Source organism: Carcharodon carcharias, chromosome 14, assembly GCF_017639515.1.
Source record: "Carcharodon carcharias isolate sCarCar2 chromosome 14, sCarCar2.pri, whole genome shotgun sequence".
Lineage (NCBI taxonomy): Eukaryota > Metazoa > Chordata > Chondrichthyes > Lamniformes > Lamnidae > Carcharodon > Carcharodon carcharias.
This window is the reverse complement of record NC_054480.1, coordinates 10,577,624-10,604,851: the sequence shown is the minus strand read 5'-3', so window position 1 is coordinate 10,604,851 and position 27,228 is coordinate 10,577,624. Positions and strand designations below refer to the sequence as shown.

Here is a 27,228-nt window from a genome sequence, read left to right as displayed (position 1 = left end):
ATCCTTCCCCAACACCCCGTCATCTGAGTGGTACAAGAGCATGTAACTCAGGACAGAGATCAAACTTTGGACTGCCCTGCTTTCTATGTCTCTATAACTCATTGAATAAGCTCACTAAACCATAAACAGCAACTTTAATTTCTATAGCAATTTTACTGCAGCAGAACATCTCAAGGTGTTTCACAATTGGGACTCAGACCCGAGCAGAAAGAGGAGTGAGGTTGCCTGAAACTATTGTGTAGGATGCTTTTGATATTGGGAAGTGATATACCAAGGAGGAAGGATGCAGGGACTTAATCCCTGAAAATAGGGGCTGAAGGTTCTGCCATCAATTGTATTAAGCAAAAAGGAGAGAATACACAGTTGCTCAGAATTGGAAAGGTGTCAGTGTGATTAATGCTGCAGGCGGCAACAGGGATAAAGAGGAGCAAGGCTGTGGAGAGCTTTGTAGATGAGGACAAGGATATTAATGGGCCAAGGGTTAGCAAGCCAATATAGATGGTCAAGGATAGGAGAGATTGGTGTGCTAGATAGGGTACTGGTAACTGAGTTGTAGGTGACAATGGAATTTATGTAAGTGCACCTTTGGAGATCAGTAGGGAAGATATTTGGAAAATCAAATTTGGAGTTGACAAAAGCATGGAAAAGAGGTTTTGATGAAGTTTGGGGATGGAGAGTAAGATAGGGATGGAGATGGGAAATGTTCTTGAATTGGTAGTAGGCAGCCTTGGATTGATTAAGAGGTTTGAAACTCAGTTATATTGCAAACTGGAAGGGAGTAGCGATTGGGGATGAGGGCACACAGTTTCTGGAAGGTTGGCTTTGACTTTGTCCATATTGCACTGCAAGAAGTGGCTCATCCTCAATTCAACTTCAGAATGCAACAATCTTAGAACAAAGAATGGTAGTGGAGAGATAAAGCTTTGTATCTTTAACATGCATACTAAAACTGATCCCATGCCTGCCAGTCATGTAATTGAAGCATTTGCAAATAAAACAGCCAAATGCCATCTGGGAGAGCATCTAGTAAATGCTCTTGGTGCTTCTTAAATCCAAAAATTGAATGTGAGGACCTCAACACATTTTTGAATACTCCAGCACAGCTCCCTTCTTGAGGTGCCTCACAAGTATTTGTAGGAAAGATATTTCGTCCCATTTCTTTTTCATTAACTATCAATTTATTTACATCAAAAAAACTCTCATTTACATGATGGTTGGTTTACTAAATAAAGTGCTCATTTTAACTGGATTTCTGAAGGTAGACATCAAATATATTTCCTCTTAATCTTTCCTCCCAACACTGTTATTAATCTGCTGCGCTGAAAACACTGAGCACCAGGGGGTGCTGAGAACTCTCTGCACCATAACTTCTATGGAGTGGCAATCACAGTCAGTGGGTCAGTACTATAGGTACCCAGGAGTTAGAAGTGGTTTTAATTCTTTAACATTTTCTGGGCAACAGTTAGTATAAGACAGTTGGAACCATCCAAAGTTTGCGATTTAATTTGGAGTTTCAGATGGTTCCCATTGCAGGGCAATTGCCCAACGGAAGTTTGAACTTCCTGGCCAACCGCCGTGCAATCCTAATGTAGGGACATCCAGTGGTGGGGAGTTGTGGGGGGGCGGGGAGAGTCGGTGGGTCGTTCTCCAGCTCACCTTTGGGATGCCCCCTCCCTCCCACTGGGTACAATGCCCTGTAGGTCATAAGTTGCGTTCTGTTTCCAAAAATACTATAGCCCCAAGGAGCAGGCCAAGCAGTATATTTGTTTTAAATATCATTTTGTTATATTTTTATTCTGTATTCAATATGTTTCAGTAAGAAGATGTAGTTTCTCCTTTATTGAATTATACTAAGAACAGAGTGAGAATAAGAAAGTTGTAGTGCACTCTATATACTGCTGTGCCCATCTGCAGTAAGTTAATAGTAAAATACTGCAGATGCTGGAAATCTGAAACAAAAACAGAAAATGCTGGAAAAACTCAGCAGGTCTAACAGCATCTGTGGAGAGAAAGACAGGGTTAATGTTTTGAGTCCGTATGACTCTTCTTCAGAGCCCTGAAACTCTGTCTGTCTCACCACCGATGCTGTTAGACCTGCTGAGTTTTTCCAGCATTTTCTGTTTTTGTTGCAGTAAGTTAACAATCAGTTTTGCTGTGACTAACACAGCCTGTTCTATTCAGATCCTGAGAAATATTATTGCATTTAGAGGATTCAACCTATAACTAAATGTACCAGATATTTATGAATTGTTAACATGTAGTTCATGTACGCTATAACTAGACGAGAAGATTTATTTGGACATTGATGAATGCAGTCATATAATGCATTATGCATTGCTTTATACTTCTCTGGTTAAATTTAGTTAACATCCTTGCCTTTGGACAACGTATACAGTAAATTTTGAATTGTGTGCCATTCGATGTGATGCTCCTTTGATCACCTAGTGCAAGTGACATACAAAATTAATCCTGTACTGACTCTGGAGATGCTCTCAAGAGTGCAAATCATGCTGATTGAAGTTAGACTTAATTGTGAAACCAAAGCAAATTGTAGCTGTGCAGAAATGTGAAGTGTAGGAAGGGAGAAACTATCCTAGCTAATGTTCCCCATCAAATTCGGAATCATCCAAACTTGTAATGGCCAGTAGGGGAATAAGGATCAGGCAAATCAAAAAGATGATGGTGGCTTTGGAGATGGTACTTGCTATCATGACATTAGAGCCAACGGAGGGGGGTGGGATGATGGGGGTGCTACAAGTGAGTAGTTACATAACAGGAGAATATAACATGACAGACATAGTGCTTTGCTTTTACAAGACTGTATTTGCTAATACTTCCACAATGATCATTTTTTTCAAATATTATATAATAAATACTTTCTCATATTCAGGTTGAGGAAAGTTTGGCAGAAGAGGAAATGCATCATAAAGAACTGTTACCTGACCATATCGCATGGAACAGTGAGTTCAGCATGGGAAAGAGATTGGAACATCATTTGTTTGATTTTGTTTGGCAGCAAACGCCGTTCAGTTTACAACCATCTGTTGACTGAAGAACGTCTCTTTTTGTCTTTCATACTAAATAAGACTCATTTCCCTAGATCAAAAAAACTATAATTAGGAGAAAGTATGGAAAACAGTAAGAAATTTATAGGGGAATCCCCATCATGAAAAAGTATATAGCCTGCCTGTATACATTAACTCCGATTGGTTTTCGGTGCGTTAATTTTCTACCCATTAGAGGCAGCAGAAAACCACTGCAATTCTAATGACCAGTCCTCCTTTAAATGCACTGGGTCCACTGGCATTCAGGATCGGGCATGAAGAGCATACCAAGCAGACAAAGATCAGACAGCCCCAGGCCACGAACCCATATCCAGCTGCATGGCAGGAAGAGGGTCTTGTCAGAGAAAGGGGGTGGATTTTGGGAACAGGAAGCCCTGTGCTTCTTGGGAGGCTCAGAGGAGTACTCCTGCTCCTCCTGGTCCCATGAAGGCAAATTTTATACTAATCATTAGCACCTCTTAAGTCAGCAGATCTGTTGCAAAGCTGCTTTTGAAGCTGAGGTGGCTTCCTCACTTAAGCACTGGTCTTGTGCTTAGGATCCTATCGGTTAAAAAGCCATCTTGCTTTAACTTGCCCAGTTTCAGTTACACAGGTAGACCTATAATCAATCTTGCAGTATTGTTGTGTTGATGTGAATTGTGTTGAAATCCATCAATATATAACTGTGAAGTCACCGATGATGATTATGGATAGCTCTTCTGAGTATTCCCCATCTCAAATCATCCGCTGAAACCCTAACTATATCTATTTTTAAGTTGCAGAATTCTGCATGCAGAAGAGGTGCTTGCTTAAAGCACGTAGCACCCTCCTACAGTGCTGCAAATCATGTCGATAGAACCCTAAGCACATAACCAGGGCTTAAGTGAGGAAGCCATGTTTGCATGATAACATTGTTCCTTGGCATGGGGCAAAATCATAGTAAGTAAATAATTAAGAGGTTTTGCACTCCTAACAGTACAAGAAAGCACTTTATACTGTAGGTACATTTCTTTTTCACACTAACCCAAATAGATTTGAGAGTGCATTTTTTTTGGCAGTTTTACTTCTGACTGAGATAATTCGTCAACCAGCTTAACAACAAATTGGCATCACAAAGTCAATTCTGAAGTGCAGTGTTTTGTAGACAATTTAGGGGGAGGTGATGGTTTAGTGGTATTGTTGCTGGACTAGTACTTCAGAGACCTAGTGTAATGCTCTGAGGACCTGTGTTCAAATCATGCTATGGCAGATGGTGGAATTTGAATTCAATAAAAATCTGGAATTAAAAAGTCTAATGATGACCATGAAACCATTGCTGACTGTTGTAAAAACCCACCTGGTTCACTGATGTCCTTTAGGGAAGGAAATCTGCCATCATTACCTGGTCTGGCCTACATGTGACTCCAGACCCACAGCAATGTGGTTGGCCTTGAACAAGGGTGGTTAAGGTTGGGCAATAAGTGCTGGCCTAGCCAGTGATGCCCACATCCCATGAATGAATAAAAAAAAATAATTGCAACAGCCAAATTGCACACAGCCACAATATGAATAACCAGCTGTTATGTTTTTTGTGGTGTTGGTTGAAGGACAGCATAGGATAACTCTGCTGCTCTTTTCCAAATAACACCAAGGGAGAGGGGCCTTGGTTTTATGTGTCACCTCCAGTACTTCCAAATCACTGCACCCAATGGTTAGCCTATGAAGCAAAGAACAGCCAAACCTGATCCTGATGTTCACACACAGACACAGATTTTACTTTCCATATCCTATGGGCCCTCAGACCAGTTCTGGTACTCCAAATGCTCCCTACGATGAGATCAAGGACTAGAGCAGAGGCGTTTCAATTGCCTTCAGTGTCCCTGAACTAGGAGTAAGAAAGTATTAAGAACATTCTTGGTCTGGAGAGTTATTTGCCCACTGAACCATCAAGGGAGGTCAGCTGTAAAATCATGTTGTTGCATTTGATTGTCTTCTAAATTGTGTCTTGCCAATGAGTTAGTAGAATGCATCATCTTCAAATCTTTTAATTCATTTCTGTTTCACCCAGCCCAACCGGCAGCCAGCGAAGCTCAATCTCCTGACCTGTCAAGTGAAACCCAGTTTGGAAGATAAAAAGTGCTTTGACCTCATTTCACGTATGAGCTACCATTTTGATTTTTTTTTCCTCTATTTTTAGTGTGGTAATTCTGTACAATTCATTACTTCATGACATATGTTGATTAGTGTAATGTATTTGTGATCAAGATTTGCCTCTTTATCTTTTAGTAATGAAAAGTTTCAAATGGAGAAATGTGATGGTATCATCAGAGACTGTCCATGTTATTTGCTGTGCTTGTCTGCCATTATTGTCATTGCAATATTGCCATGTTCCAACAACAATACATTCCCCCAAGAGATGGAATCAAATATTACATCTGCCACATTAGATAAAGGGAAAGACATTTCATCCTTGTATTCTTAAACAGCAGATATTTGTTTATTTTATAATAATTTCACCAAACAAGCTTACTAATTGTCTTAATATCACTTTTTGCAGAAGTAACGAGCTACTCCTTGGAAGATTAAATAGTTGGGCAGATTATATGAGGCAGCATGTTGCACATAGCGTGAGAAAGAAAGACTTGTTTCATTAATTGCCTTTTTCTCTGCTGCTTATGTTCTTGCCAGTAGAACTGCAGATACGTTGACAATTCAAACCATCTTTGCTTCAACAGAATTTACTTTCTAATCCAAGAATGGGTGCACGCACATTCAGCAGCCTAAGTTTGTATAGTATTTCCCAAATACAGAGGTGCCAAGGCAGATGTGCTGAGGGAGAGGGCAGAATTTTTGATTCATATTGGAGGAGGGGCCAGAGGTGGAAGGGCTGCAAGATTGTGTTGCAGAAAGCAGCATGCCAGTTTGACAGCATTCATCTGCTTCTGGCCCATTTTGGCACAGGTATATTTGGAAGGGGTGGTGGGGATATTGGCTACCCGCCCACATGTGACAAGTAGCCTATTAAGGCCATGTTCTGAGGCCAACTTGAATTTTCAAGTCAGCTGAATGAAGCCTGGTCGATGCACAGAGGTAGCCTCCCAGTGGCAGATTTTCAAGTTGTTCAGCCGCCGAATCCATAGAGAGTGTGACCCTGGCGTTTCAGAGCATACACCACATCCATGGCAGTGACCGTCTTGCGCTTGGCGTGTTCAGTGTAGGTGACCGCATCCCTGATCACATTCTCCAGGAAAACCTTCAGCACCCCGCGAGTCTCCTCATAGATCAAACCTGAGATCCACTTGACACCGCCACGGCGAGCCAGGCGGCGGATTGCTGGTTTGGTGATGCCCTGGATATTATCACGAAGCACTTTGCGGTGCTGCTTTGCTCCGCCTTTACCCAGCCCTTTGCCTCCTTTCCCTCTGCCAGACATGATGATTCCTGATTTGGGAGCCAGAACTCCAGCATCACTTTAACTACCACCCCCCAATACCGTCATAGGCCACCTTGTGGAGAGGCTTCCACTCCACAGTGGCACACAGTTAGAATCATAGAATGGTTACAGCACTGAAGGAGGCCATTCGACCTTTGTGTTTGCCCTAACCCTCTGAAGGAGCAGTTCACCTAGTGCCACCCCCATAGCCCTGCAAATGTTTCCTTTTCAGATAATTATCCAATTCCTTTTTGAAAGCCCCATTTGACCCTGTCTCCACCACGTTCTCAGGCAGTGCATTCCAGATCCTAATCACTCCTTTCATGGAAAGATTTTTCCTCATGTTGCCATTGTTTATGTTGCCAATTACCTTAAATCTCTACCCTCTGGTTTTTGAACCTTCCACCAATGGCAACAATTTCTCCCTATCTACTCTGCCCAGATCCCTTGTGATTTTGAGCATCTCTATCAAACCTCCCCTCAACCTTCTATTCTACAAGGAGAACAGTCCCAGCTTCTCCAATCTTTCTACATAACTGGTTCCAGGGATGGGGAACTTAATTCTTGTTAATTTTTTCTGCACCCTCTCTAATGGCTTCACATCCTCCCTAAAATGTGATGACCAGACTGTACACAATACTCAATGGAGGCCTAACCGGTGTTGAACATAACTTCCTTGCTTTTGTACTCTTGTGCCCCTATTGATAAAGCTCAGGATGTCCTATGCTTTATTACCCGCTCTCTCAACCTATCTTGCCACCTTCAATGAATAATGCACATATAATAACCACATCCCTCTGCTCCTGCAACCTCTTTAGGATTGTACCTTTTATTTTATATTGTCCCTCCGCATTCATCCTGCCAAAATTAATCACTTAACACTTCTCTGCATAAAATTTCATCTTCCACTTGTCCGCCCTTTCCACCAACCTCTCTGTCCTTTTGGAAAATTAACATTATCCTCATCATGGTAAACAATACTTCCAAGTTTCATTTTGTTTGTAAATTTTGAAATTGTACCCTGTACACTGAGATCTAGCTCATTAACATATTATCGGCAAGAGCAGGGGCCCTAACACCGATCTCTGGGGAACTCCAATATAGGACTTCAAGTTTGAAGAGCCACAATTCACCACTACTGTTTGTTTCCAGTCACTCAGATAATTCACATCCATGTTGCTACTGTCCCTTTTATTCCATGAGCTATAACTTTGCTCACAGGTCTTTTGTGCAGCACTTTATTAAATGCCTTTTGGAAGTCCATGTACACTACATCAATAGCATTGCCTTCATCAACCTTCTCTGTTACCTGTTAAAAAAACTCAAGCAAGTTAGTTAAAACGATTTGCCCTTATTAATTCCATACTATGTTTTCTTAATTAACCCACATTTGCCCAAGTGACTATTAATTTTGTCCCAAATTATCATTTCTAAAAGTTTCCCCACCACCGAAGTTAAACTGACTGCCCTGTAGTTGCTGGGCTTATATTTACACTCATTTTGAACAAGAGTGTAACATTTGCAATTCTCCAATCCTCTAGCATCCATCCCTGAGTCTAAGGAAGATTGGAAAATTGTGGCCACTGTCTTCGCAATTTCCACCCTCACTTCCTTCAGTACCCTCTGTTGTGTCTCATCTGGTCCTGCAACCTTGTCCACTTTAAGTACAGACAGCCTGTCCAATACCTCCTCCTTATCAATTTTAAACCCTTCAAGTGTTGGTAGTGTTGGAACTATCTCCTGTTTCACCATGACCACAGCAGCATCTTCTTCCTTGATAAAGACAGATGCAAAATATTTGTTTAATATTTCAGCGTGCCTCTGTCTCCATCTGTAAACCCCCTTTTTGGTCTCCTTTCAGCCCCACTCCTCCTTTTACCACTTTTTGCCTATAAAGTTTTTAACAAGTCAGCAGATGAAGCTCTCGAAGGCAGCCACTTAATAGAATTACCCTCTGGATTCTGACGGCAACACATGGGGGTTCCTGAACACTTTTCCCCTTGACAGTGGGATCAGGACCTATGAACAAAAATTTAGTCCATGGAGTTACATTGAATGGAGCCCAGCTGCAAAAGGAGTGGCCATTGAGCATGTGGCATGTAGAACAGTAAGCTATTAGTTGTGGAGTTGGAGGCTGTATCAGGGATATACAGTTGGAGGCAAATAGAAAGATAAGGAGCAAAAAGGCCCTACTGGGATTTGAAGGTGAGGACAAGAGTGTTAAGATTGCAACTCAGGTGAGGGAGAATTAATGGACTCTAACAAGGACTGTGGTAATGGTTGTGCAGGCCATGAAGTGACCAAGCTGCGGTATTTGGGCTGGCTTGCAGTTTATGGAAGATGTTAGAGAAATGAAGCTATGAGGGGCTGTAGCTGTGACTGCAGACAATATTTCGGAGGTAAAGAAAGTAATTCTAGCAAGCAATTGTATCTGAAGGGCAGAGTGCAGAGTTGGGCAGTATGTCATACCTCTTGGCTCAGCCACATATTGTATCGAGGAAAGTTGCTGGAGTGTTAAGTTATAAACTAGAAAAGTTTCACCTTTTTAGTTGGGAGTACACAGGCTAATTTTATAAATTGTGACCTATGAGCCAAGTTTTGCATACTATGATGATTTAAATCATTGGGCGGAATTGTCCCAGATTTGCAGAAAGTGCGGGAGCAAGCAGGAAGAAAGTTGTTTTGCCCGTTGGCCACAATGGCAGGTTTTCACACTTTATCGTCCCATCCCTGCCTCATTAATTATACAACCACAGGAAACACGCCATCCCACTAGTGGGTGGCCTTCGATTTGCCTGCTACATAGTTACCTCACTGCTTCCTCATGGAGGACGCCATATTTAAACTACAGCCACACACACACTTCTCAATGCTTGCAGCCCAGGACTGCTCCGGTGGCCCCAAAAGCCAAGAAGAGTGCAGCCCCCCACCCCCGATTCAGTGATGCATCCCTTGGATGTCTCTGGGTGCCATGAAGGCCCGCTGCAATGTCCTCCACCCCCGTTCTGAGGCCCATCAATCTCACCACTCCAGCTTGGGAGGCAGTGGCAGAGGTGGTCAGTGCCAACACTGCACACAAGAGGTCAGCTATCTAGTGCAGAAAACGGATGAATGGTCTTATCCATGCCGCCAGGGTAAGGCAACCATTTCATCACTCTAAACTCACACACTCACACATTCATTGGCATCTCACTCACTGCCTGTTCAAGGGACATCTCCACTCATTCTCTCACACACATCCTCACATCTCCATCTGGCCTCATCTCCTCTGGAGACTGCCTCCTCAGCCCTCACCATCTTGAAGCCACTTGCACAGATCAACATGTCCCCCCACACACGCCCTGGGATACCCCCATTCCCCAGTACAGCCCTCGCCCTGGAGCTCTCCCTTGCCTGAGATCACTTTTCCCCTACCCCAAGCAAGCCCTAGCCGTGCAACTGTTGAAAAGCCATCTCCGCCTTATAGCTGGTCTGGTAGGTAGAGACCTGCCCCTAATCCCCCCTAAAAGTGGTGCTGCTGCCTGCGAAGCCTGGAGCTGATGACTGCAAGTGCTACCTGAAGCAAGGTAGGCAAACAAACCTCGAGGTCCTGAGCAAAGTGCAGCTCACCAGGTGCACGCCATTTATGTACAGTTGTGAAACACATCAGCATGCAATCATGCCAACGTGCCCAGATGATCCGGCGTAGGGGAGATGATTCTGGTGAGCAGGGCTTATTATGAAATGCTGATGTATTGAAATTAGGTTCTTGACGTGCAGTGGTGGAAATGCAACCCACCATTGATGGGTGAAGCGGACGATTGCAAACTGGTTGCATGATGTGAAACAGATTTTTGGCCCCCTCATCATATTGTTCCCCCCCCCACCCCCCCACCGCTTACCATGACGCCCGGCACCAATGGAGCCGGAAAATTCCAGCCATTGTCTTTGACCCCAGTCACAAACTATGTACCTTTGCCGCCAATTCCATCCCTCTCCTGAACAACTACCTCACATTGAACCAAACTGTTCGCAACCTTTTTTACCATATTCAACACTGAGCTTCCAATCCCATAAACATTCCATTGTCATGAAGCTATTATGTATATAATGTTATTGGAAATTATTTTTTTTAAATAAAGGGTTAGTCTGTGGATGTGTCTTAACTGGATTAAAGCCAGCTAGTCTGGGTGCTTTACGTATACTAGTTTTGAGATGTAAGAGAGGTAGGGTGCATTTGCATTTTGTTGAATAGAGCATTCAAGAAGGGGAGTGAAATCTGGCACCTAGCTAGCAGAGACCAAGCAATGTTTATGTTACTAATAAAATTGGTACTATGAAAGGGGCTTTATTGTTAGAAGAGGTGGCGTTCAAATGGGCTGGTGATACAATGAGAATTTACATTCCATGAGATATGCTGGGTATAACAGATAGCAGGTTCGTGTGTACAGGGTAGAGGCACGTAACATCAAAGCCTGTAAGCCTACCACTGTGTCTGCAAAAGAAGCAAAATGAAAGGGACCTCATTTTGAATTGTAAGGTGAAAATGCTTTGCCTGGTATCTGCTTAAAGTCTATAGGTTGTTGTTGCCTTAATAGAGGTTAGTTTGGGAAATTGTCAGAAGTTATGATCGTAGTAATTTGTAGCCATGTGTACATATTTAACTTGTGTAAATTAATAAGTGTCTCATGTAGTTTGATATTAAAACCTCTTGAGAACTAGTGGTCTGATTCATGAATTTAGAGCTACATCTCAAACATATCACTTAAAAATATGGGTTATAACAGTTGTTTAAAGTTTCCCTCTGGGAATTTTAAATAACTCAGCTTTACCAACTGCTGTGTCATAATATCCATCACAAAGACCTTCTACTTTCATCTCTGCAACATCACCTGCCTCCAATTTGCCTCAGCCTATTTGTTGTTGAAACCCTCAGCCAAGCCATTGTTACTTTAGACTCAACTATTTGAATACTCCGTTGGTCAACTTTCAGCTCTCCTCTGTTTGTAAGGTCCAGCTTTACCTGTGTCTTCACCCACACCAAATCCTATTCGTCCATCATCCTTGGCTTAAATTGGCTCCAGTGCCCCATGCCTATGATTTTAAATTTTCATCTTCATGTTTAAATCCCTTAATGGCATTTTCCCTCTTTATCTCTGCAACCACTTTCAGCCTTCCAAACTCTCAATTCAACTGATTCTTCCTTCTTCCTGTCATCCCACTATTAGTGACCAAGCCTTAAACTATGTAGACCTCATGATCTGGAACTCCCTCTGCCTCTCGATTTTCCTTCCTTTAAGAGCTTCTTCAATCAAGCTTTTGGTCATCTCCTCTTAATATCCATTCTTTGGGTTGGTATATTTCTCTAAATTAAAGTTGCTGTGTAAATGCAAGCTCTCACAATTGGCACATCAGCAGCAATGATTCGCACACCCCAATTTGCAGGCCACCTGATTTTCCATCCTTTTTCATTTTTAAAAGTCTGAAAATCAGGCAGCCCATAGAACAAGGGTGCTAACCTCTGCACTCCTTGCACACCTGCATCTTAATCTCTGTGCTGGTCACACTAATTCAAAAATCTACCCCATGATTTGTCAAGTTTTTCTTTTTATGAATGGGAACCTCATTTTAAGATAAATAAAGGATATTTGTGACATCAATTTGACTTCCAGAGTGAGTCAACTATTTAACTCTGAAGTGGCAAAGCCTGAATTGTGGCCTTCCTCACAAGTGTTGTGTTCCCTCTACTAGGTAATTAGTAATTCAGTAACATAAAATGGAAGTACATGATCTTTATTTTCATTTCTACAAATGAATGTTGAACCTGGAGATAATGTTTAATGATTGTAAATTTGAATGTGAACACATTCAATATCAGGTAACCCCACAAGATAGTTGCTTTATCACCTTCAGTTAACATAGTGTAATGTACTTTCTTTGCTTTCAGATAACCGCACATATCACTTCCTGGCAGATGATGAGCAGGATTGCATGGTGTAAGTAGAGAGCTGTCCAGTTGTGGATTGTTGTATGTAGTTAATGGATTGTGGAGAGTGTTATGAAGCTATTGCTCCATGGTTTGAAATGATGTCATCCAAGTTTGGACCAATAAAGCCATATAAAACTTGGCTATGTGTTAGTGATATATAAATAAATAATCCTTAATTTATTAAAAGTAAAACACTGCCCAAGTCCTGTAGAGCAGAAAGCTGGGTCATCACCCGCATCTTACCCTATTGGTGGGACCCATACCGTGAGGAGAAAATTCCAACCCTAGTTTTAAATTTCTCCACATGTCCTCTCACATTGCTCACAGTGAGTTGGAGGTTTTACTTTTTTAAAAGTTTAGCATATGCATTGATCCCATGTCTTCTGAACATATTTCCAGAATGCTTTATTCCATTATAATTTGTCCAACATGCTTCTGTTGTCACATTTGAATTCTCTTCAGCTTTGCTATCTATTTTAATGCAGCACTGATTCAAGCCATGGATTTCAAACCTAGTTTAACATTCAACTGAGTGAAGCTATCACAGTATTGCATTGCTTATATGAACCTCTGATTAACTGGAGAGGATTCTATGCATTTAGAATCATAGAACTGTAGAAAGGTTACGGTGCAGAAAGAGGCCATTCAGCCCATCGTATCTGCACCAGCCAAAAAAGAGAAAACGGGAATTAGCTGCTCATTTTAATTTCACTTTCCACCACTTGGTCCATAGCCTTGCAAGTTACAGTACTTAAGATGAAGATCCAGGTACCTTTTGAATGAGTTGAGCGTTTCAGCCTCAACCACCAACTTAGACAGTGAATTCCAGGCGCCCCTACTCTCTGAGTGAAAATGTTTTTCCTTATGTCCCCTCTAATCCTTCTACCTTAAATCTATGCCCTCTGGTAATTGACCCCTCAGCTAGGGGAAACATGTCTTTCCTGTCTACTCTAGCTAGCCCCCTCATAATTTTGTACACCTCGATTAGGTCACCCCTTAGCCTCCTCTGTTCTAAGGAAATCAATCCCAGCCTAAACAATCTTTCCTCATAGCTGCAATTTTCAAGCTCTGGCAAAATTCTTTAAAAATCTCATCTGTACTCTCTCCGGAGCAATTATGTCCTTCCTGTGATGTGGTGACCAGAACTGTACACAAAATTCCAGCTATGGCTTAAGCAGCATTTTATACAGTTCCAGCATTACATCCCTGCTTTTTTATTCAATACCTCATCCATTAAAGGAAAACATTCCACATGCTTTCATTAACACCTTATCCACCTGCCCTGCCACCTTCAAGGACCTGTGGACAAGCACTCCGAGGTCTCTCACTTCCTCAGTCCCTCTCAATATCTTGCCGTTTATTAAGTATTCCTTTGCTTTGTTTGCCCTCCCCAAATGCATTACCTCACACTTTTCCAGATTGAATTCCATTTGCCACTTCCCTGCCCATTCAACCAAACCATTGATATAATTCTGGTGTCAACAGCTTTACTCTTCACTATCAACTACATGTCCAACATTTGTGTCTTGTCCTCCCATCTCCAATTCCCAATTCCTTCACGTCAGTAGGCCTAAATCCAACAACTGTTCTTTCCAGATAAATTTTCCCCAACTTCCCTCCTTTACTACCCACATTTCTCTTTTATTTTGCTTGTATCTTTTTTGAAGGCCCATGATCATTTTCAAGGCCCAATTTTTATTCTCAGCTTCTTATTTTCACAGTCTCTGTTTCTGGCTGTTCTCTTTTGGTTCCTGGCCCTGCTCTTCTTTTTCTAAGTCAAGTGAATTTCTTTGCTTTGGAAGATCTTGAAACAGCCTGATGATAAATTCTCAAAGCTTTGACACTGGTTTCCCATCCTGGTACTTCAAGATCCCAGGGCCATTACTCATTTTTAAAAAACCCCTCCAACTCACCATGAGCAACGTGTGAGGATCAGTGCAAAATTCCAAAACTAGGTCCGGAATTTGGTTCTTGCAGCATGGATCCTGTCAATAGGCTAGGAAGCAGGTGATGTCCCAGTATTGGCACACTTCAGGACTTGAGCCACATTTTATGAGCAGCAGGCAACTAATTGTTTGTACGTGGCCGGGGCCGAACCTATTAAGGATGGCCTCCCGCTTCCTGGAGCTGCCAGTCAATAAGAGGGAAGTATGGTGCTCTCCCAGCCAGTTAAGTGGGGACTGCGGGTGCCAAGGCCAGTCAAGCAGGCCCTGCCAGGAGTAGGAGGGGTGGTTGGTGAGGGCAGGTGATTGGTGTGGCAGTGGGGCAGCCGTTGTTGCCAGGAGACCCCTCCCTGGGCCAAAGAATGCCCAAATAGGAGGTCTTGCCCATGAGCCGGCTAGGAGGCTGCCAGGTGATTGATTTTCCTGATAATTTTCCATGTGGCGGAGGACTCACCTGCCAATGGTGAAATGGCAGTGGTGTTGGAAAAAGTTCCTTAATTGGGCACTTTAGGGGCTCAGTTGGTCTCTTGGTGCCACCTTCCCTGCTGCTGACAAAATGGCATGGCGGTGGGAAGACAGCAGGCCCTCTACCTCTTGCATTCCTTCACCTTTTTATGGGCCCTTCCAACTCCCATCCATCCCCAGAGGACTGGTAAAATTCATTCCGAGGAACTTTAAATATAAAATAGTCCTGCAGCTATGGAGCAGAATTTTACCGTTGGCATGTGGGGGCGGGACCCGCACGTCGATGCATAAAATGACGTGCAGTAACACCAGGCGAGCATCCCAATGTCACCGCACGCCATCGCGATATTTCATTGGGTGGGCGCGCGATGATCTCCAATGCTTGAGGCCCTTGAGGCGCCAATTGATGGCGATTTTTCGGCGCCCTTGTGATCTTCAGGTCGTTGAACGGGTGCAAGAGGCAGGCAGGTAGGACACATTTGTATCAACCTCATCCACGGGCTGGATAAGAGGGCTCAGTGGGGTTGCGAGTGTGCTCTGTCAAATATTTATTTTTCAAAGTTACTGATACTTGCCTCTGTGATCTGCAATACTTCAAAACGCATACCAGCTGCTTGGACTGGAATCACAAACTTCAGGTCAGCACTCTGCAGTGATGAAACTTTTTTGGGCCTGCAGGTTTCAGGAAGCCTTCCCTTAGCCTGGGAACGGGAGTTGAACTCTCCACTAGGCACCTCCTTTGAGGAGGAAGGGAGGGCTAGAAGGGAGAGGAGGCCATGAGTGCACATTCAGACTCCAGGGGAGCCACCTTTAGGAGGACAGGCACAGGCAGAAGGGCGCAGGGCCAAGAGGTAGTCCAAGGTGGAAGGGACCGCAGAAGACGCCATTATCCTGCTGCCAGGTGGCGAAGCAGCTACCTCAATATGTCTGAGGTGCAGTGCCAAAGGAGGCTCCATTTCTCAAGGGAGACAGTCAACTATACCTGTCAGATGATTGGGCCTGAGATCGCCACGAACTGTGTGGGTGGACACCCCATGCCAGTGGCTCTAATGGTCACAGATGCCCTCAACTGGCTCCTTCCAGGAGTCAGTGGGTGATCTTTGTGGTGTCTCCCAATCAGCTGTCCACACTTGCTTCAAGCAGGATCCAGAAGCTCTGTTTAGGCGTGCAGTGACCTTCATCCACTACCGTTGGGACCAGGCAAGCCAGACATAGCGAGCCAGAGGCTTTGAGACGATTGCTGGCTTCCCCCACATCCAGGGTGCAATAGGCTCCACACATGTGGCCATCAAGGTGCCAGCAGTGAGCTCGGTGCCTTCATTAACAGGCAGGGCTTCCACTCCGTGAACATGCAGACAGTGTGTGATCACAGGATGCTGATTCTACAAGTCTGTGGAAGGTACCCAGGCAGCTCCCACGACGCCTACATCCTTAGACACTGCCAGGTGCCGAGGCTCTTCAGTGCTCCAGCCCAGCTGGATGGATGGCTGCTGGTGACAAGGACTACCCCCTCAGAAGGTGGCCCATGATGCCTCTCCGCCATCCAAGATCAGAAGCTGAGCAGCGGTATAGTAGGAGCCACACCTCCACACGGGCTGTGGTGCAGAGAAGCATTGGTCTTCTCAAAATGCGCTTCCGATGCCTGGACTGTTCAGGGGATGCTCTCAAGTGACCCCCAGATCATGTGTCGCTGAGAGTGGTTGCATTCTGCACTCTCCACAATCTTGCGCTGGAAAGGGGGGACACAGTGGACGATGAAGACGTAGATGCAGTGGCTGCAGTTGCACACGATGAGTCCAGCAGTGAGTCGGAGGATGAGCATGCGCAGGGAAATGCTGAGGGGGTAGACTCTGACCCAGGCATACTCCAGGGAGGCAGGGAGACCCGGGAGGCTTTAATCCAACAAGCCTTCAGCTAGCACACCACATATGGATCTCCAGGACAAGCCTGGACTGTAGGCTCTATACCCAATACTCTATACCCAAGTGCAAAATCTGCCTGGATAGGAACATTAACTAAGGGCCTTGTCAGTAAAGCTGAATGTCCCACAAGCCACTCATAACATTATTGGTAACCATCCACTTTCAGAAGAAAAGAGGCACCTTCAGCCATGATGACATTTCTGAATTTAATATTATCACAAAAGGAACTTAAGAAAACAAAATGATAAAGGTGTTCAACATCACACAAATGCTCATAAAGACCTCATTGCAGGCCAACACAAAAGCACCAATGATAAAGCCATGGTGTGTCTAAGGTGCCTTACGTTTATGTTTTCGGGTGCTACGTCTTGGTGCTGCCCCCTCGATGGGACTGGCATCTGAGACAGCCTGCTCATTCTGCTGTCCTGTTGGCATCGATGGCCTTGGCTGCCGTCCTCTGGCCCGTGGAGCCTGTCCTGGGCCCACCTGGGAGGAATCTGCCAGGCCCACAGCTGGTATCTCCCCAGTCGTCACAGCCTCATCAGATGCAATAGTCACTTACAGAGGGGTGGAGGAGCTGGCACCCTCATCCGGAGTGCCCTGAGAGGAGCCCACAGAGATGACAGGCAGCTGCTGTGCTAACGTGAGGTCACTTTGGACCTCCTTGCTCACCGTGGATGGATCGGCACCGAGCTGGGAAACATGGTGCCCAGACCATCCCCCACACAGGCACTGATCAGCTGAGGTCAATGCCAATGTGAGGGCTTGCTGGTTCGAGCGCATCTCCAGGAAACCCTGATTGGTCTCCTGGAGGAGCCTCTCCAAGAGAGTCACCACTGTTTCCATGGAGGACCCATGGCACTCAGCCATGAGGCTAATTGCATTGGTGATGGTCCGTGTAGACTCTTCCACCATGGACACCAAGCCAAGCATAGCCTCATGTGTCTCCCCCAGATGCTCCCGCACACCCAGCTGCGTTTGCTGTGTCGCGGACAACACCAGAGGCACATCATCAGGCACCGACTGAGCATGTGCCTGGTCCCCTGCTGTCCTCCGACTGCTGATGCCATGGGCACTCTCTGTCTCTGCCAGCTCCTCCAGCGACTGTTAAGTGCCCTCAGCACTGTGCCCCAGGACACTAACCGAAGTTCTAATTCCCACAGAGGTGCTAGTATCTGCACTGGTGCCTGCCTGGCAGAGATGGTGTGACGTTGGTGGGTCCGAGACTTCAGGGCCCTCAGGTGTGAGAGGGGACCCCTGCTGCTCCTCCTCCCAGCCCTGCTCCGCTAATGCTGAAAGGAAGAACAAGGATGTTTGATCAATTAATGTGGAGACAATGTCAATGTGCATCCCTGTCCCCCGGATCATTATGCGCTCACCTCACCTCAGTGCTGGGCAAACACACCTGCCCGTGGCACCCCAACCTCACTGACACCAGTGAACCTGGGTTCATGGCACCTCTCCAGATCTAGGGCCTCCTGCTCGAAGTGGCTGAGCATCGCCACCTGGGCTGTCCTTCTGCCAGTCCTCACCCGCTCGGCGGCATTATGTGCACTCTTCTCTTGAAAAGGAGAGAAGAGCATTGATTAGTGCAACTTGTACCTGGATTCTCTTCGCGGAAGGCCCACCCCAACCAGAGTGGGACATATCAGGGCGCCAGTGCCTCCTCACCCTGCTGCTTCCGAACACTCATACAAAGGTGCTAGGCCTGCTCCCCCCCACAACCCTCTGCCTTGGCCACATGCTGCCTACATCACATTAGGCACCACACGGTCTAACCTCCCATAGCAAGGGCGCGCAAGCACATGGAGCACAGAGGGCAGCAGTTCAATCAATGTCACGCCACCTTGAAGCTCCCCTCCCGGCATGTCATCACCCTGACTTTGACATGTCCTGGAGTTCCAGCACTGCGCCTAGGTGTAGCTCCTCCAGGTTGCTCCCAAAACAGCAATGTGGGTCTCAGTGTACCACAAGCTATGGGTGTCTCATCACCACCCTATTAGGGTGACCTAGGCATGGGCAATATCTACTGGCCCACCCAGTGAAGGACACATGCAGTCAATGATTCAATGCAGCAACTACCCTCAGACCTGGCGGTGGGGGGGTGGGGGAGCCTACCTGCTGGGTTATGTGACCAGTGCCAACATGGTACTCACCCTTCCCGAGCGCAAGAGGCCATTGAAGCGCTTGTGATACTGGATCCACGAGCGTTGCACCACGTCGTGGGGACTCACTATCTCCGTCACTTCCTCCCAGGCATGTTTGCTCATGTGGTGGGGGGGCCTCCACCTCCCGATCTGGGGTACAAGGACCTCCTGTCATTCTGCCACCTCCTCGAGGAGGGCAGCAAGGCAATCATCGAAAAAACGAGGGGCACAGCGCCCCCTTGCCCTACCCTCCTGCCTGGCCTGCTCACCAGCAGCGCTCTGGGGAACCCTTCATTGGCCATGTTTGACAGACTTTGAAAGGCTACGGGAGCTTTTTAAAACAGACAGCCGGGTCGCCATTGGACGCGGTGATCACTGTAGTACCGCCGCCACCTGCCCACTCCCGCTGTCCTTGGGAGCCGCAAATCACGCTGGCCGGGCCTTAATTGGCCCACCTGCATAAAATGGCAGCACTGACCCAATCGCAGGTGGCGATTGGGTCCGTGCCCGCCCAAACCTGCTCCCGCCCGCCAGCCAGAAAATTCTGTCCTTGTTGACTTGATCCTGAAATCCACATATTCCTTTACATCAGGTGTGACTCCAGCTGGATGTTTTTCACTTTAATCCTCGTCGACTTCATTTTTGCTCCATCTTCTTGGTGTTATATTTGGTTAATTTCTTGTCTTCATATTAGGACAGCTACTCTCCCCCCTAGCATTCAGCTCTTGTGTCTATATGTGGATCAAAGCTGAGATAGATTTTGGAGCCAAATGGTTTTGGCAGAACCTGAACTGAGTATGAGTGGAATCTTCCCACAATTGCACTGAGTGCAGTAACGGGCGGGTAAAATGGAGTCCTACCCATCGACTCCACGCCATTTTGGCCTGAACCTGCCAAATTATTTATTCACTCCCATGAAACATGGCGTTTCCATGGCAAGCGACCTTTCATTTGCCCACCCGCCATCACCCCGCTGTTGCATTGTGCCGGCCTCCATCTTTAAAAGGCAGCTGCCAACAAAGCACTCATGGCCACCAGCTCACCACCACTGCCCGGGAGACATGGCCAACAAAGGAAAAAAGATTGTCGCCCCCCCCCAGCTTCAATGACGGGTCCCCCGATCGACTGCTGGATGCCTTGGAGGCCGCTGGGATGTACTCTACCCCAGCTCTATCCGCAGGATGGGCAGCAAAGTCACCAATTCAGCTTGGGAGGCGATGGCAGTGGCGGTGGTGGTCAGCCCAAACGCCTTGCAGAGGAGGACAGTCACCCAGTGCCGCAAAAGGATGAATGATCTCTGTTCTGCCAGGGTAAGTCACTCTTTTCATCACTCCCAATTCACACACTCACAAACCCACCACACACCCACAGGGCCCTCACTCACTGCCAGTGCAAGGGACATCACCATTCACTCTTTCACACACACTGTCATTGTCCTCATCCCATCCATGGGACCACACAGGCCAGGCGTACTTATCATCTGGCCCGTCAGGCACCCTGATACACTCCCCATCTCTGTCCACGCACAACAGGAGGGAAACGTCACAGGAAGGTGGAGGGATGCTGGAGATCAAAGTTCTGTCAGAATTCGAAAATAGAGCCATCCAGCTGGCCGGCAATGACCGGGACCGTTCCAGTGCTGACGATGAGGTCAGTGTTACTTTACCAAGTGAGGATCCAGCAGTGCAACATTCATCAGACAACCAGTTATCCTCTTAGTGCCGTGAGTGATGTGCCCTCTTTCACAAGCCACTGCCATGCACTAATTATCTCCCCTTTCTTTCGCAGGCACATCTGCCAAACAGCCGACAGAGTCCATGACCCAGGGCCTCCAATCAAGCTCTGAAGAAACTCTGAAGAGGAATCTGAAGGCACCGTCCGTGAAGACCCATCACAGCGCTCACCCACACCCACCACCAACGCAGAGACACACACCTCGGTGGGGCTTAGCTTTAGAGTAGCCTCAGGATCACAATCTGGTGAGCACATCGCACTTTCTGATCCACAGCAGGTGGAGTAAGGGACTTCCTAGGCCTCCAGCACTTGGAGGACTGCTGGAGGCCAAAACATCGCTGAGTTCGAGTCAGATGACGAGCCTCTGGAATCGGTCATGTCGCAGTTGCTGGAGCTGCAAAGGCAAGCTCGGGAACACCAGGAAGGAATGTCTGCTGCACTGGAAAAACTCAGCAGGTCTGGCAGCATCGGCGGAGAAGAAAAGAGTTGACGTTTCAAGTCCTCATGACCCTTCAACAGAGTTCTGTCGAAGGGTCATGAGGACTCGAAACGTCAACTCTTTTCTTCTCCGCCAATGCTGCCAGACCTGCTGAGTTTTTCCAGGTAATTCTGTTTTTGTTTTGGATTTCCAGCATCCGCAGTTTTTTGTTTTTATTTTTATGTCTGCTGCACTCCTCAGAATGCAAGGCATGATGGAGGAGTCTGCCCGTCTTCAGGCTGAGGTGAAAGCGCCAGCATTGCATGCTCCAAGGTCGACACTGGCCGGATGGCAGCTGTCATGGAGACCTTGGGCCCAGGACGTCACTCCTGCACTGCTGCCCGGGCTTAACTCCATCGCTGATGCCATTGTTGGCCTCCAACAATGCGTACACGAGGGGTGCTGGTCACTTCGATCTCACTCGAACTACCTCTTCCGCTCAATGAGTTATCCAGGGGCCCTCAGGCACCCATACGGAGAAGAATTACCAGGTGCATGCTCCGGGGCCATCCACCCAGGTGATTCCGGGAGTGACCAGCCCATCCAAATCGCCTCTTCCTGTGACCAGCACAGCTCCGACTTCACAGGCCGAGGAGGGTGCCACTGCCACACAGCAGGACCCCGAAAGTAGGCCAGGGCCCACCAAGTCTCGACCCTCCAGAGTATGCCTGCCAAAGTCATCACAGACAGGGAGTCACAGTCAGCAGGCTGCCTCCACCTCTGCTGTGGATGTCTAGGGAGCACCAAGACGTAGCAACAGGGTTAGGAAAGTTCGGTAAAGGTAGTTGCAAAGCCTGGCCATGGACGTTGATCACTTGTACTTATTGTTCAATAAACTCCTAAGAATACCTCCCTGCTTGTGACTCCTCATTCTGATGAGCAGTGTTCTTGTCACTCAGATGTGAAACCTTTCTGCACAAGATAAAATGCAGGTGTCTCATTCCAGGGCCGTTTCCTTGTGTTCTTTGCAGCCTTCAGACCACAATGATGGTCCACAGTCCCTGGAAACATTAGTGATGCCTGTACCTCGGTGGTGCTTGTCATTGCTACCAGAATGTAGTGGGCAGGTGCCAGAGTTCTCTCATACTCTCTGTGTGCTCTCAGCACCTTTAAGATAGGCCTGACCCCCATTACACCAGCATCTGCAACCACTGATGCAGTGCATCAACTTCTGAAGGGCTGAGGTGCTGAAGGTGGACACTGCATCAGATGAGTCTAAATTTTCATGGTTGCGTCTTTGAGATAGCCCTGACCATGGAGCGCAAGTGGGCTGCCCTTGGCCAGACAGGAATCAGACATTCCCAGAGCCTATGTGAAGATCTGTGGAGTGTAGTTATATGTTGTTATCATCCTCCCGCGATCAAGTGACTATTAGGGCCCCCACTGCATCTCCATGACAGGAGCATTCTCACAGAGGGTATTGGCGTGGCGATAACCCAGACTGGAGTCAAACGATCACAACATGCCATGTGAGGACACCTCACTGCATGTCATCATCATCCTCCACAAATCTGGCAGTTATGAGGGCCTCCCAAGCACGCTTGCCTCAGCAAGCCAGTGCGAGAGCCTCATCCCTGTCATCATCACCACCGAAGAATCACTCACCTTCATCCCCATCGATGTCCTCCTCATCAGAGGAGACATGCAGCTCCTCCATCTTCTCCTCAGCCAGCTCCTCTCCCCGTCGCAGTACCGGGTTGTAAAGGGCACAGCAAACGACAATGATCCGTGACACCCTCTGTGGACTGTATTGCAGGGCTCCACCAGATCGGTCTAGGCACCGGAACCGCATCTTCAGCATTCCGAAGGTCTGCTCCACCAAGTTGCAAGCTGCTGCATGAGCCTCATTATAACGTCACTCTGCTGTCTGAGGCTGCCGCACGGGTGTCACCAGCTACGGCATCTGCGGGAAGTCTTTGTCCCCAAGGAGCCAATCATGCAGCCTCTGAAGACCCTGGAAGACTGCAGAGATCTGCGAGTGACCGAGGATGTAGACGTCGTGCACACACTCCCTAGAAACCGTGCGCATACCTGCAGGATGCGTTTCTGGTGGTCTCATACCAGCTGCATGTTCAGTGAGTGGAAGCCCTTGAGGTTGATGAAGTCCACTGAGTGTAGCAATGGAGATCTGAGCGTCACATGAGTGCAGTTAATCTCACCCTGCACCTGTGGGAATCCCGAGATCAGGGTGAATCCAAAAGCCCTTGCATCCTGGCTGTCCCTGTCCTGGGCAAAATGCACAAAGTTGTGTGTCGTGGAGAAGATGGTCTCTGTGACCTCATGGATGCATTTTGTGGGTGGCAGATTGCAAAATCCCACAGAGAAATTGAGCGCCGTGGTCACTTTCACAGCCTCTGGCAGTGGATGCCCTCCATATCTCCTTGGTGCCAAGTCCTGCAGTAAGTGGCAGATGTGAGCCACCAGGTCCCTAGAGATGCGCAGTCATCGGCGACACTGGTTCTCAGTCATCTGCAGGGATGGCAGGCGGCGTCTACAGACCTAGGTGTCGCTAGGCGCTGACCAGCCACGATTCACTATCGCACCTCGGCAGCATGTGCGGGAGCTCCTGTTGCCCCTTCATGAGGTTGCTGCTCCTGCCTTTACACAGCCAGGAGCCTCAGTCACTCTCTCCTCTGTCTTCTACGCTCTCTGTAGGCCATCAGGCATACAGCTGGGTCACCAGGATCCACGATCCTGACGTGGTCCTCCTGCAGCATGAAAGAGAGAGGGAGAGACGTGGTTATCATAGTTGTACTTGGCCCTGTGTGACTGCCCCTTAACACTTCCAGGAAAGTGCTGGTTAACCTTCAGATGGCCAGAGATGAGTGCACTGCATGGCTGCCCTGTCAACCTGCAACATGGGGGACACTGGTCCAAACAGGGATGCTGAGATTGCAACGGGCTGTGAGCGCCTCCAGCAGTGATTGCTACATGGCCAGTGTTGGCGAGGAGATTGTACAACTGCTCCGTGGTCCAATAAAGTGGTGGCGAGCCTGCAGTCTGTGCTGGGGCATGGGGATGTAAGGCATGGAGCACTTGGGTGCCTCCATGTTGCTTGCATGGGCAGGCAGGCTAGAAGCCCAACCCCAATCATGTCACTGTGGCTGCACCTGATCTGTCACAGTTGCAGCGGCATGGTCAGTTAATACAGGTATTCCTAATCAAAAACAGAATTACCTGGAAAAACTCAGCAGGTCTGGCAGCATCGGCGGAGAAGAAAAGAGTTGACGTTTCGAGTCCTCATGACCCTTCGACAGAACTTGCGTTCGAGTCCAAGAAAGAGTTGAAATATAAGCTGGTTTAAGGTGTGTGTGTGGGGGGCAGAGAGATAGAGAGACGAAGAGGTGGTGGGGGGGTGTGGTTGTAGGGACAAACAAGCAGTGATAGAAGCAGATCATCAAAAGATGTCAACGACAATAGTACAATAGAACACATAGGTGTTAAAATTAAAGTTGGTGATATTATCTAAACGAATGTGCTAGTTAAGAATGGATGGTAGGGCACTCAAGGTATAGCTCTGGTGGGGTTTTTTTTTATATATAATGGAAATAGGTGGGAAAAGGAAAATCTTTATAATTTATTGGAAAAAGAAAGGGAAGGGGGAAACAGAAAGGGGGTGGGGATGGGGGAGGGAGTTTACGACCTAAAGTTGTTGAATTCAATATTCAGTCCGGAAGGCTGTAAAGTCCCTAGTCGGAAGATGAGGTGTTGTTCCTCCAGTTTGCGTTGGGCTTCACTGGAGCAATGCAGCAAGCCAAGGACAGACATGTGGGCAAGAGAGCAGGGTGGAGTGTTGAAATGGCAAGCGACAGGGAGGTTTGGGTCATTCTTGCGGACAGACCGCAGGTGTTCTGCAAAGCGGTCGCCCAGTTTACGTTTGGTCTCTCCAATGTAGAGGAGACCACATTGGGAGCAACGAATGCAGTAGACTAAGTTGGGGGAAATGCAAGTGAAATGCTGCTTCACTTGAAAGGAGTGTTTGGACCCTTGGACGGTGAGGAGAGAGGAAGTGAAGGGGCAGGTGTTGCATCTTTTGCATGGGCATGGAGTGGTGCCATAGGAGGGGGTTGAGGAGTAGGGGGTGATGGAGAAGTGGAATTCCTAATACCTGGCCACTTCCCTCGCTTACCCTGCCCTCCCCCGCGCCACCCCCCCCCCCACCCCCCCACCACCTCAATTTTCTGTGCACGGGATGCAGCACCAGGGCATCACTTAACTCTTGCCCACCGATAACGGTTGCCTCTGAGGCTGGCCAGCAGTTGCCCTCGGACAACCCCCCCCAGCAGTCACCTCCAGGGCCAGGCAACTGTTGCCCTCACCTCCCGGCGCCCCTGAGGCCTGTAAACAACAGGCAAGCTGTGGAGAATGCTGCTGCTCACTCACCTCACTTCCCCCAAAGTGAAAGCCGCCAAGCGCAGGCAACCTGCGTGCTGTTGTGAAACACGTCAGTGTGCTTTTCCGGGGTTCCCGGGATATGGCGGGGTTCCAAGAGCTTGGCGGGACGGCCTTTTAATTACATGCTGATATATTAATTAGCTCCCCATTGACCAATGGCGGGAAACACGACCCACCGTCAGAGGGCTGAGCGGACAGTCGTGACCTGCCTTCACGTCATCGTGAAGCAGGTCGCGCCATATTTTCCGTGCAAGCCAACTATCACGCCCGCCACCAGCAGGCTCGGAAAATTCCGCCCAATTAGTGAGCAGGTTATTAGTGAGTGTCAGTGTCACATTTACTTCTTATGTCACTTCCTTATCACTTATCTATTTGAAGTGACCTACATATAATAGTGGATGTCATTTTCAGTTTGGATAAAGGGAGAAAACTGTTGATTGCAAATTAGCCACCTATTGTGTACCAAAATACAAGTACATTAAAGCCAATAGAGAAAAAAAAGTCAGACAGAATGTATAATGGCCAGCCACCATACCTGCCTTTGAGTCCTCCTGGCCCCAATTAGATAGCTGGCTGTACTCCCTACTGTCATCTGTCAGCAGCTAACTCTCACTTCACTTCTCTCATCTTCTCTCTGGTATGCGTTTTAACTTTTTGATATTTTTATGTATTAACTTTTCTCTCTATCTTAAAATCCTTTTACATTAAAAATGCCTACAGTTGCTTTGCAACCATCTCTGGCATTAAGATGTTCCCCTGTCTGGAGCCCTCTTGCAGCTTATGTTGTTCTAATGACCACATCTATTGACCTGGTTGGGACCCTCACACTTCCTGTGAATCAAACAGAGAGAAAGGTTGAAAAAAAAGATAGGAACAAACATTCCTGGTCTCACCAGGAAATAGCAAAGTGCAGAAAATCCACTTAACTTTCTGTGTCCCTTCTGGCACTGGCTCCACTTATCCTGTGGGGACCTCTATTTAAAATTATCGTCGAACCATGAGACTTCATTTGATCTCAATCCGCTTATTTAAAGAAGGACCCTGTTAGTTTCTGCCGGGTATCCCTCTCACTCAAGCTTGGAATCTACAGTACAACACTAGGATCAGGGCAGATAAGTCCCATGGGTCATTTTAACTGCTTTGCCACCTGGTTCTGTCGAGTAGAAGGGTTAAAATCATCACTCATAATGGTATTGAAGGGTCAGACAAAATCAAAGGTCTTGATTTTAAAAGAACAAATTAATATTTTACACAAATTATATTTGTTCTAATGTATATTTTGTGGAGTTCACCTATAAAGCATTCATATTATTTCTGGATCTGTAGCTGTGTATCTATCATCTCACCATATAATATTGCATTTTTTTAATATCACTTTCTGGACATCAGTTTAAATGATCAATATAACAAGAGCTGTCTCTGCATTTAAAATTTCGCCGCTAGGTAGATATTTCAAGCTGCTGATGTAATACGAATTACATACAATGTATTTAATGTTCATATTATGTGAAGGTGGATCTCTGTTCTAACCAATTGCAAGCAAGAAGCTCTAAGTGTGGCTTTCCACGAACACCACAGTGGTACAGAGAACAGTGTTGAAGATCTAACTAAAGCCATTATCGAAGATGTCCAGCATATGCCCGGGAATAGTGAGTGCTGTGACTGTGGGGCAGCAGGTGAGAAGACACTGTTGAACAAATAAAATGGAGACTTTAATGCA

The 27,228-nt window shown here is 46.8% G+C and overlaps 1 protein-coding gene across 3 annotated transcripts in view; it reads left to right on the top strand.

Moving 5' to 3' along the window:
• Nucleotides 1–27,228, top strand: part of unm_sa1614 (un-named sa1614) — a 258,244-nt gene that overhangs the window by 165,652 nt on the left and 65,364 nt on the right. For all 3 annotated transcript variants that reach the window (XM_041204808.1, XM_041204807.1, XM_041204809.1), the window contains exons 11-14: nt 2,891–2,960; nt 5,092–5,179; nt 12,383–12,431; nt 27,021–27,184. In XM_041204808.1, coding sequence (XP_041060742.1) covers nt 2,891–2,960; nt 5,092–5,179; nt 12,383–12,431; nt 27,021–27,184 — 371 coding nt within the window. The remainder of the gene's footprint in view (nt 1–2,890; nt 2,961–5,091; nt 5,180–12,382; nt 12,432–27,020; nt 27,185–27,228) is intronic.